Source organism: Aythya fuligula, chromosome 27 (assembly GCF_009819795.1).
Source record: "Aythya fuligula isolate bAytFul2 chromosome 27, bAytFul2.pri, whole genome shotgun sequence".
Lineage (NCBI taxonomy): Eukaryota > Metazoa > Chordata > Aves > Anseriformes > Anatidae > Aythya > Aythya fuligula.
This window is the reverse complement of record NC_045585.1, coordinates 704,129-714,189: the sequence shown is the minus strand read 5'-3', so window position 1 is coordinate 714,189 and position 10,061 is coordinate 704,129. Positions and strand designations below refer to the sequence as shown.

At 45.9% G+C, this 10,061-nt stretch overlaps 1 protein-coding gene across 1 annotated transcript in view; it reads left to right on the top strand.

Moving 5' to 3' along the window:
- The first annotated feature begins 2,007 nt into the window (after nucleotides 1-2,007).
- Nucleotides 2,008-10,061, top strand: part of GFPT1 (glutamine--fructose-6-phosphate transaminase 1) — a 36,450-nt gene continuing 28,396 nt past the window's right edge. The window contains exon 1 of the mRNA XM_032203974.1: nucleotides 2,008-2,060. Coding sequence (XP_032059865.1) covers nucleotides 2,054-2,060 — 7 coding nt within the window. The 5' untranslated portion in view covers nucleotides 2,008-2,053. The remainder of the gene's footprint in view (nucleotides 2,061-10,061) is intronic.

Here is a 10,061-nt window from a genome sequence, read left to right as displayed (position 1 = left end):
TATTTCTTCCTTTGGTACTAAGTTGCACATCTGCATTGGTACGAACTATTTTATGGTTTAAAGCCACATTCAGCAAGACTCAGAATAACTTAACAAGTTACATAGGGGATAATTTATTTATTTATTTATTTATTTTATGGGGAAAATATGAAATAGCCACTTCAAGAATAAACACATGGAGCTAGATTTCTCTCTGTGTAAAATTCTGAGAAATTTACACCAGGATTATTAGTACATACAGCCTTAGTCTGAAGTATTTTTATAGCATTGTCAAGTATTGCATAGATTTAAGTCAAAAGGTTCAGGATTTGTTGTGCTGCAGATATGAGCTATGTATTTTTGGAGTGTTTCTAAGGCCTATCCATGTTTTTTCAGGTCTGGTGGATCCTTTGTTATAAGTAGGGTCATATCCTTCATTTTCTCTTCACAATTCACATAATGCTGTACATACATTTTAGATTTGCAGTGAATCTATGGAGAAATTCTGCCAGTGAAGTTGTGAAGCAGGACCTACTACAGGACAGCACAGAAACCCATAACATAGCAATAAAGCAGCAGACAAACCAGTGTCTCTAGTAGGTCAGTAACAAAGGTAGTTTGAATAGCGGATGAACCTGGTGAGAGCAATATTTGTGTCAACATATGTTGCGCATATTTCAGTTGGTCATGGAGTTGGTTAGGAGTTCTTTCTCGTCTAGTAAATATGTGTCCACTGTTGCAAGGTGTTCAGCTTCCTAATGAAAGAATCACCATGTAATCATTAAGGTTGGAAGAGACCTCCAAGATCATCTGGTCCAACCATCACACTACCACCAATGTCACCCACTAAACCATGTCCCTAAGCACCAGGTCCAACCTTTCCTTGAACACTCCCAGGGATGGTAATGCCATCACCTCCCTGGGCAACCTGTTTCAATGCCTGACTGCTCGCTGAGAAGAAATGTCTCCTCATTTTCAACCTGAACCTCCTCTGGTTCAACTTGAGGCCATTCCCTCTAGTCCTATCTGCAAAAGGAGCTTGACTCCCCAGCTCCCCACACCTTCCTTTCAGGTAGTTGTAAAGAGCAATAAGGTCTCCCTTGAGCTTCCTCATCCCCAGACTAAACAATTCCCGTTCACTCAGTCTCTCTGCATAGGGCTTGTGTTTCAGGCCCTTCACCAGCTTTGTAGCCCTTCTCTGGACACGCTCCAGGGTTTCCACACATTGGAGCTTCCACACCCTGGAAGATGTGGAAGTGGGTTCGTGTGCAAGCACAACTGAGGAAAGATCAGAGTTTTAAGTCAGCCCTCCTCCACCTTCACAATGGTCAAAGGGAAAATAGAGGGCTAAGCAGCTTGATTCCCAGTTACTGCCCTACGCGACCAAGTCATAGGAACTGCGTTGTTTCATCAGGTTATTACCGTAATGCCTTTGCTGCTGAACAAAAGCAGAGATGGCTGCATGTGCTGGCTGCTCACGTTTAACATTTCTTATATTGGTGACCTCCTTCTGTTTGTTTTGCCAGGTTCTACCAGAAGGGTCAAAATCTCTCACTGTCCTGTTTTCCGTACACTAACGCTTTTGGTTTCTCTCTAGTCTTTGTAAGGAAATCTTATTGTATTGACTTCTTCAGCGTCAAGATAAAGTGAGCATTTTTTCCTAAGGAGGGATTTTGCTACCATTTTGTATCCCCAGGCTTTTATTTTTTTCCAAACAGAACCTGAGGGTGGCAGTTGCACGTAGATGGTGTAAGCGGGATGCCCAGCTGTAGGAACAAGCCTCTCCCTGCCGGCAGTCACGCCCCTCGCTGGACCTTCTCGGGCCGCGACTCCGGCTCCGGCTGCCACGTCCCGGGGGGAAGCGCCCCGCCTGCGGGCGGCGGCGGCGGCTCCGGCTCCGGTCGCCACGTCCCGGGGGCCGGGCCGGGCTCTGGGCGGGGCGGGCGCGGGGCCCAATGGCGGGGCGGGCGGCGGGCCTGCGCCCTGGGCTCCCGCGGCGGCGGCGGGGGGGGGCCGGGCCGGGCGGGGCGGCTTCGGCTGGCAGAGGCAGCGCGGCCGGCGGCGGGGGAGCAGCATGTGCGGTAAGGGTGGCCGGCGGCGGCGGCGGGGAGAGCCGGGGCAGCCGGCCCCGCCTGCAGCCCCCGAGCCGTGCACCGGGAAGGGGCCCCGGCCCCGTGACGGCAAAGTGTCGCTGCGCCGCGCGGGCCTCCGGGGGAGGCGGCTCTCGGCCGGTTAGCCCGAAGGGACGTGTGTTTTTTTTTGTTTTTTTTTTTTTTTCGCGGAATCACCGCCCGGTGCCGGCGGGGCGCACAAAGGGCCGGCGGCAGCGCGGAGCCCGCCGTGCCCAGCCCCTGTCAGCGGGCGCGCGGCACGGGGAGAGGCGGCGGCTCTCGGTGGCAGCGCTCGGAGCCTGCTTCTGGCCGCGCCGCGGTAACCGCTGCCGTCTGCAGGTGGGAAGGACGGCGCCTCGCCGTTTTTCTTGAGTCGTTGCAACTTCTGACGAGGGGGCTGTGGCGCTGGGCTCGGCCAGGCGGGTCAGCCGGCCGAGGCGGGGGTGAGGAGCGTCCATGGCGGGGGGCACGCCGGCTCCCCTCGGCCCACTCGTGCCAAACGCGCCCCTCTGATGGGCGAGAGCAGGAGCCAGAAGGGCTGGGGGCTTTCCGGGGGCCTCCTGACGCTCGTCTTTGCCTGTCCAGTAGAGTTGTTCCACCTTAACTTTTGGACGTAGAAACAACATTTGTCCATCCTCTTCCTCTCCCCTTTTTATCACGTTGGCTTCGCATTCTTCCACGAAAAGGGTCTTCTTTCAATGTTTCCGTCGTGGCTTTTTTCCCCTCTGTTTTTACATGTAAGTTTAGAATTGTTGCTTTGAGCAAGATTTTGTTTTATATGTTTGATGTGCAAGTTGCCATTTCTTTCATTGATTCTGTGAGCTTGAGCTGGGGTGAAATGCAATCACCTTCAAACTGTCAAGTCTGTGGGCTTGAAAAGACACTCAGAAATTCATACTTCAGCTTACATTTAACGCTATGTTAATTTGTGTTAGAAGTACAAAGTAGAGCAAAGCTAAGAATAGAAGGGATAATTATTATTATAAATAGTTGGCTGCGAGAATAGGCATAGTTTTTGTGCCTTGTGCTTGCCTTTTTGAGGTCCAACCTTCAAAACATGTACTGCTAACGTTCTGGTCTTCATCTTCGTAACTGTGATAAGCACTGAAAAATCTGTGGGTAGTTATTCAGTTGCACTAAAGATCTAACGTATTTCCCTTTTGTATTTTCCCCATCTTCCCCTTTTGATATAAGCAAGGTTGTTCTTAGATATTGAGCTGTATTATGAAACAGTCAGAAGAGTAACAAGGATTATTGACTATGTTGTTGAGTTTGGTTCTGGGAGACAGATATACTGTGCAGTGAAAAATGAGAAGAGAGCATTGACCGAGTATGTTTCTCTGAAGACTTATGGAATAAGAAAAAGTCTCAGAAGTCGAAGAGGAGCTCAATGCAGGAAGCGTGTGAAGATAGCTAAGGTTTTTGCAGGGAACGGGAGAAGAACTGTTTGGGGTCTGAGGGTGCTGCCACACAGCAGCACTGTTTGGGGTCTGAGGGTGCACTCTTGTGGATGGGAGCTCAGCCCCACAGGCAGAGATGAAAGGGTGCAGTCTCTGCTGCTGCCATTTGCAGCTCAGCTGGTGAGTACAAGATGAAGTTGACTGTGGTCTGGGCTCACGTTGTGAAATGTTAATTGTGGTGGTGGCTTGGGCTTTCTTTTGAACGGCAGCAGTACCCTCCAGCAAAGGAATAAGGCAATCAAATGGAGGCGATGCCTTCTCCATCTTGTAAATATAAATAGACAGAATGGCTGGGAGCTCCTCTGACTGTATACTGGCATCCTGATCTCTTAGCTGAAGTGACAAGAAGTCCTCATCTTGTGGTAGAGGCCTCCTCCTGATTCCTTTTGCAGGTTGGCTGTAGGAACCCTCGGCAATGTTTATGGTATATAGCTGTGTCAGGATACACCCTACTTTATCTTACAGTGCTGTCCACAGGATGTACAGTCCACATTCAGATTTTTATCAGATTTGACTCAGATAGAAAGTTAGTTACTGAGCTTAAAAGGAGAAAGTGAGAATGCTGCTATTGTTATCCTAGTTGTCCCTATGAGGGCTCAAGACTGGGGATACCAACACAATGTTTTCAGTGCACTGATGAACAACCTGATGTTCAGGTTTAGTGACTGTCACCTCATGAAGTCCTGTGAACTGATGTGCTTGTACCACTTGACAGGTAAGTATCCTCAAAGTTTGCTTCTTTGGTGTCTAAAATAAGCGACAGGTTTGGTGTGTAGATGTGCTGTTCTCTGTTTTTGACAGTGTTGCAAGAGGATAGATTTTGTTCTTAGTATGTTTTACTTGTTTAAAGACTTAATGAGGTATAAATTGATTGTGCTTTGGTCTGAATGCGCTAAACCAGTTAAATGGCATCTTTGAAATAGTTTGGAAAACAGGTTTTTCAAGGTAGCCAGGCCTGATGGACTGTTCTGTAAATAAGTAAACCTATCCTCTGCCATGACTGCTTTAAAACAAACAACAAAAAGGGATTTAAGAATTTGGGTCCGGTGTTGTGATTACTGGAGATAAGAATGGGCTTAAGAAAGACTTGAGTTCCAAGCTTTAGGGTTGCATGCACGTCAATGAGAATTGCCCTCCCACACTCCACAATACTGTTTGTACGCCTAGGTCCATGTCTTGCTGTGAAGCACAGAGCGGTGGCTCTTGCCCAGCATGTCTCCTTAGGGTTGGTGCTCTGGTTGTTCGCTCTAGGTGGGAGAAATCCCTCTTTTCTTATTTGAAGAAAGAGGCATGTGCGCAGGTGGCAAAAGTATCCAGTGGACAAATACAGTTCTTCATCCAGTGGATTTTTTTTCTGCTTTGCTTTTTTTCCAGCACAGGCTTGGTGAATTGAACATAGAGCCTCCCATATACAGCTAGCAAACATGGTAACATAGTCTGCTTGTTTCTGACAAGTTGTGTGGAGTTAGCATTTTTCCCCCATGCGGCAGCTGGCACGGCATTCCCCTCGCCGACACACCGGGCAGCAAATAACAGGAGCCTGCTCCAGCAGGCTTTGAGCATCGTCTTAGGGAACACAGAAAGTGAGAGGGCCAAAAGCCATGTGGTTCTGGTATTCTGTTCTGTGCTGCTTGTGTATCTGTGTTAGTAGTTGTTAGGGCTTTGTTTTTCCCCTACTATAATTTGAAGAAAGATTGTTTTTTTTCCTTCCCTTCTCCCAGTCTGTCACGCACATTATGCATGTGATATTTAGCAACCTGCATCTAATTTGTTGAAGACCAGAGGCCTGATAATCATCACCAGGGCAAAGGATTCTTCAGAGTTGCCAAGTGGTTGTACTGATAATATCATCTATTGAAATTATTTTAACAGTATACAGTACGGTATAAAGATATTTGTAAATCTGACAGTAAATCTAGCCTGAAGGCTTTTCTGCTCTCCTAAGGGATTGAGAAAAGGATTAGGAGAAGCTACTCCTGAGTAACTTCATGTATTCAAGATGCTGGAGAAGGTAATTTATTCTTACCTGGAAGTGGTGATTCATTTCATTTTCCTGTGTGCTTACCATGAAATAAAGGAACATGAAAACCAGAAAGTTCACAAGAAAATAATGTTCTCAGGAAGAGTTGTTTAGTGACTGTCAACAATAGAAATAATGAGTTTGAGAAAAACTGTCAACTGTTTTTAGGGAAATCATAGAATGGTTTGGTTTGGAAGGGATCGTCTAGTTCCAATCCCCCACCCAGTCTCACCTTCAATCTTTATGTAGCTGTCACTGAGAATGCTTAATTTTAGTGTTTGATTATTAAAAATTGGATCTTAGAGAGAGATGAATTCCACAAGCACCTGAATACCTACCTGTTCTGCTGGGGTAAGATGTTAAAGCACATCCATAAGAGACAATGTTTTATGTTCAAAACTATGTTGTTAAACGTATTTCACTTGAGAAGTACACATGGGACTTCTCGCTATGGCAGGTCTTATTGTGAACAAGTCTTTTCAGTCCCTATGTGTGAAGTCCCATGTCAAGTTACTAGTTGAAATGTTTTATTCTGTTGTAAAGCGTGACTGCTCTTCTAATCCTGAAGTATATTAATGTCAAGACTTGAGGTATATTAGTGTATTCCAGACAAAGCTGTTGTGTTTTTTGAGCCTATCAGTTACACATTTCTGTAGGATGTTTGCTGCTAGTCTTCTTCTAGCTGGGAATCCACAATTACATGTTTATACAGTTCTAGGCTAGAATGAAGTTCACAGGGGGGCTTGGGAGGTTCACATGACATGTATTTCTCCTTAAATAATGGCAACTCAAGGCTTGTCAAAGTAGTGCAATTAAATGTCATTCATATTGCCTGATTTTCTGTAACACTTCCTCCTTCTGGCTTGTTCCAGAGCCCGAGTTAGAGTGCAGGTGTGACATTGTCACTGAAAAGTAGTTATGTTGATATGGGGCTAAATACGTAAGTTGAGCTGGAAGTGAAACTCCCATTTTCGGGTCTGCTAGAGACCTGAAATTATGGTGGGCTGATTTCAGAAGGTTCTGCTTGGGTTTCCCAAATTTGTCATGTTCAGCACCTGGGATGTAGGCTGGCAAGGGGGCGAGGCTGATGGTGGGACCATGATGGAAATTTGCTGGATTTGCACTGCACTGCAATTTCATCAAAACCAGCATGTTTCTATTGGCTGCTGTAACTTAAATGAATTGTCACTTCGACAGAAAAATTGGCACTTTGTGACAGAGTGCTCCGCACGAAAGCCTTCAAGCAGCTATAAAGATCTGTGCAGTTCTTATCTTTTCATCTTTTGAGTCATGTGTTGATTTGAATATAAGCATGAAGAGGGAGAGAGCAAAGATTTAATAAGGCATTATGATTTGGAGGAAAACATCCCTGTATTGCATGGCGAGGAATGTCTTTTATTGTCTATAAAGCACAAGGTAGGGTTGCTCTGTGCCGTCCTGCATCTGCCACGTCCCACCTTGGAGCAGGCTGCATTTTGTAGCTGGATAAAGTCATCTTTGTTCAGCTTGCATGTAAAAAGAGGTTCTTTTCTGAGTGGCCAGCGCTTTGCGTCATGCTGGGACATCAGCATCACCGGAGCGCCCTTTGGCTCACACAGATGTGATCAACAGCTTGGGGTGCAACTCAGGAGCAAAACCTTGTCTGCAGAACACCTCTTGCTGGCTGCCAAGAAAAGTGGATGATTTTCAAGAGTACTCTTAAACCAGTGGAGCATAGCAAGCATTTAATGCCTTGGGTCTTTTTTCTCATCTGTCAAAGGCAGTGGAATTGTGTTTAAAAATTGAAGTGATTTCAAGATCTGATGGCTCATATTCCTGAATAATCCAATATTAAGGGTAGAGCCAGTAAAAATGCTGTTCTTAAAATGTAGATTTTTGAAGCTTTCTCCAGCTAGTTAGGAGGACTGAGGATTATCTCATTGTGGGATGTTTGAGAAGGTGAAAATGAAATGCATTTGAAAATATTTCCGGTATATGAAACTGTTATTTGTGCATAATTCATCATGTCATAAATGGGTGATAAGCCTTCAAATGTTTCGTTTTAACTTGCTGATTAGTTAGTCTTGCATTTATTTTCACTTGCCTAATTGTCCATTTTTTTACATAAGTAATGTACCATTTTAGGTATTATTCTGTTTATTGTAGTGTTTTTTTTAAATGTTTTCTATGAGTTTTAAACCCACTTATCTTACTTGCCTTCTCATTTGTAAAATGTGTTGCTCACTGGTGAATTCTTAGAACTTTATTTTTGTAGTAGTGTACCCATTATCGCTCCAGCTATTTTCATGTCAAGATCTAAAAAATAAGCTGAATCAAAACAGCATCTCCCAATGTTTGCATGGTCTTTTTTGAAAAACGTTTGCATGTTTTACAGCATTAATGCTGTATTTATAGTTGGTCTTTGTTTTCTGATAAGATCACTTTTTCCTTTTTTTGTGGCGTTCTTAGTCTTAAATTCAGACTTTCTTCGTAGTCCTTACTAATAATCTGAATACAATTGTGCTGTAATTAATAGATTTTTCAATACCCGAGACAAATGCCAAGTTGGCTCCTTTCTAGATAGATGTTTTGTTTGTTTACAGTACAAGCACAAATAAGCAGTGCTGTTTTTCAGTCTCATTTCAGATGACCCATTCCTGCCTGGAGGAAATAGATTTATTCTCTGTGGCCATTCAGTACAGGGCAGTTTGGTGTACGCTGCTAGCAGTTGTGACCTGTGACAAGGACCCAAGTCCATTTAATTTTCTTTTTCAGTTCAGATGTGACTGAACTGGTTAAAATGAGCAGAGATAATAACATTTCAAGTCACTGACCGATTTGGATTCAGATTTAACAAAGGTGTCCAAAGGCAGCCATTGGAAGAGGGAAATGATTTTGGTTTAAAGGCACTTTTTTTTTTGGTCCAGGATAACTTGGAACCTGCCAGAAGCAAGATGGAGGCTAAAATGATCAACTCACATTCACAAAAATGTTTTATGAAAGGAAAGCAGTTTTCTGTGTAATAATCATGCCCCTCTATTGAGTTAGACTTTTTTGTGTGTGTGTGTAGCAGATTTCTGAACCCAAAGAACAATGGTTTCCATAAAGCTAGCCATTTTCAATTTATAAAGCAGAATCGTGTCTGCCTTTTCCTTTTTCTGTTTCCTTTATGTTTTTTTTTTCCTGAACCTTCCTCTGTGCAGCCTCAGGTGAAAACCACAGAGCATTTGTCTTGCGCATGCAGTAGTCAGTAAGGACTGAGGTCATGCAGAGCTCTGTAGTACATCTTGTGGGCAGGGAGAGGGATCGTGGCTTGGTGATCCAGCTTGGGAGCCACACGCCGTGGTTCTGACTTGGGCTGGTCTTCTGCCCAGTGCTGGCTGGGGTTCACCAGCAATCCCTGGGCGCTGTGAGCTCAGAATGATGTTTGAACTTGAGAACAAAGTGTTCCTGCCTCAAAACTAGCAGCAAACCAAAAAGCGGATTTTGTTTTCCTGGCCTTGCAGGGGCACCAAGGGTCTGTATGGAAAGTGCCATGGGACATGGGCTCCAGTGGGGCTGTGAGGAGGTCTCTTGTGTTTCTTTGGTGTCCCCTCACCCCTGGGGCTGCACTTATCAGTTACAGACGTGTTGATCAGGTACCGAGGAGGTGTGCTCTGAGCTTTCCGTAGCGCTGGTGCCATTGGAGTGACCATGTTGGGCACCCCGCTGTGCTCCAGTAGAAAACACTTGCAAGCACAACGCAGTGTCATCGCCTGAAAACAAGCCGAGCTTTCTGTGGCTGTGTGCATGATATTTTGTTGGCACAGAGGAGGACTCTGTCCTTGTCGGCTGTTTGTCAGAGAGGCTTGGGGCTGCTGACGGGCAGCCAGGTTGGATGCAAGATGGCTGGGCAGCTGCTGTGACCACTGAAGTTAAGCTTGCTGTCCTGTTCCCCTACCCTTCCCTGTCCTTCTCTTTTCTTCTCCCTTCTTGGGTAGGCCTACATATATCGTGCCTTCTGCACATGGTTTCTCCTCACAATTTCCAGCGGTGCCTTTACCAGGCAGCCTGTCCCGTGTCTGCCTGTGAGTCACAGCAGACTGCCCTGCTGCTCCCTCAGTGAGGCTGCTGTGCCTCTCATCCCGCTGCTGTCCGCAGGGCTTCAGGGGCGGCCTCGCCGTCACCACATCTGAGCACCTCAGCACTAGTCATCACCCCCCGTTCAATGGACAGAGCACGTCCCACTTGACAGGACTTGTGGTGGTGGGAGCAGGGAGCTGCAGCAGGAGAGCAGCACTTGGAGGGTGCCTGGAGAGCTGCTGGTGGGCTCCAAGAGCGCAGGGAGCTGCCCGGAGGTGACATCTGGAAGACTCAGGGATTTGGGTGGGAGTGGGACCATTGGCTTGAGCTTCCAGGGTACGTATAACAAGGGAGAGGAGTCAGCTCTGAAACTGTTTAGTTAATTGGGAAAAGTGTATGCAGCTTTCATATTTCCATAATTGCACATGCTGGTTGTAATTGCTCCTTCTG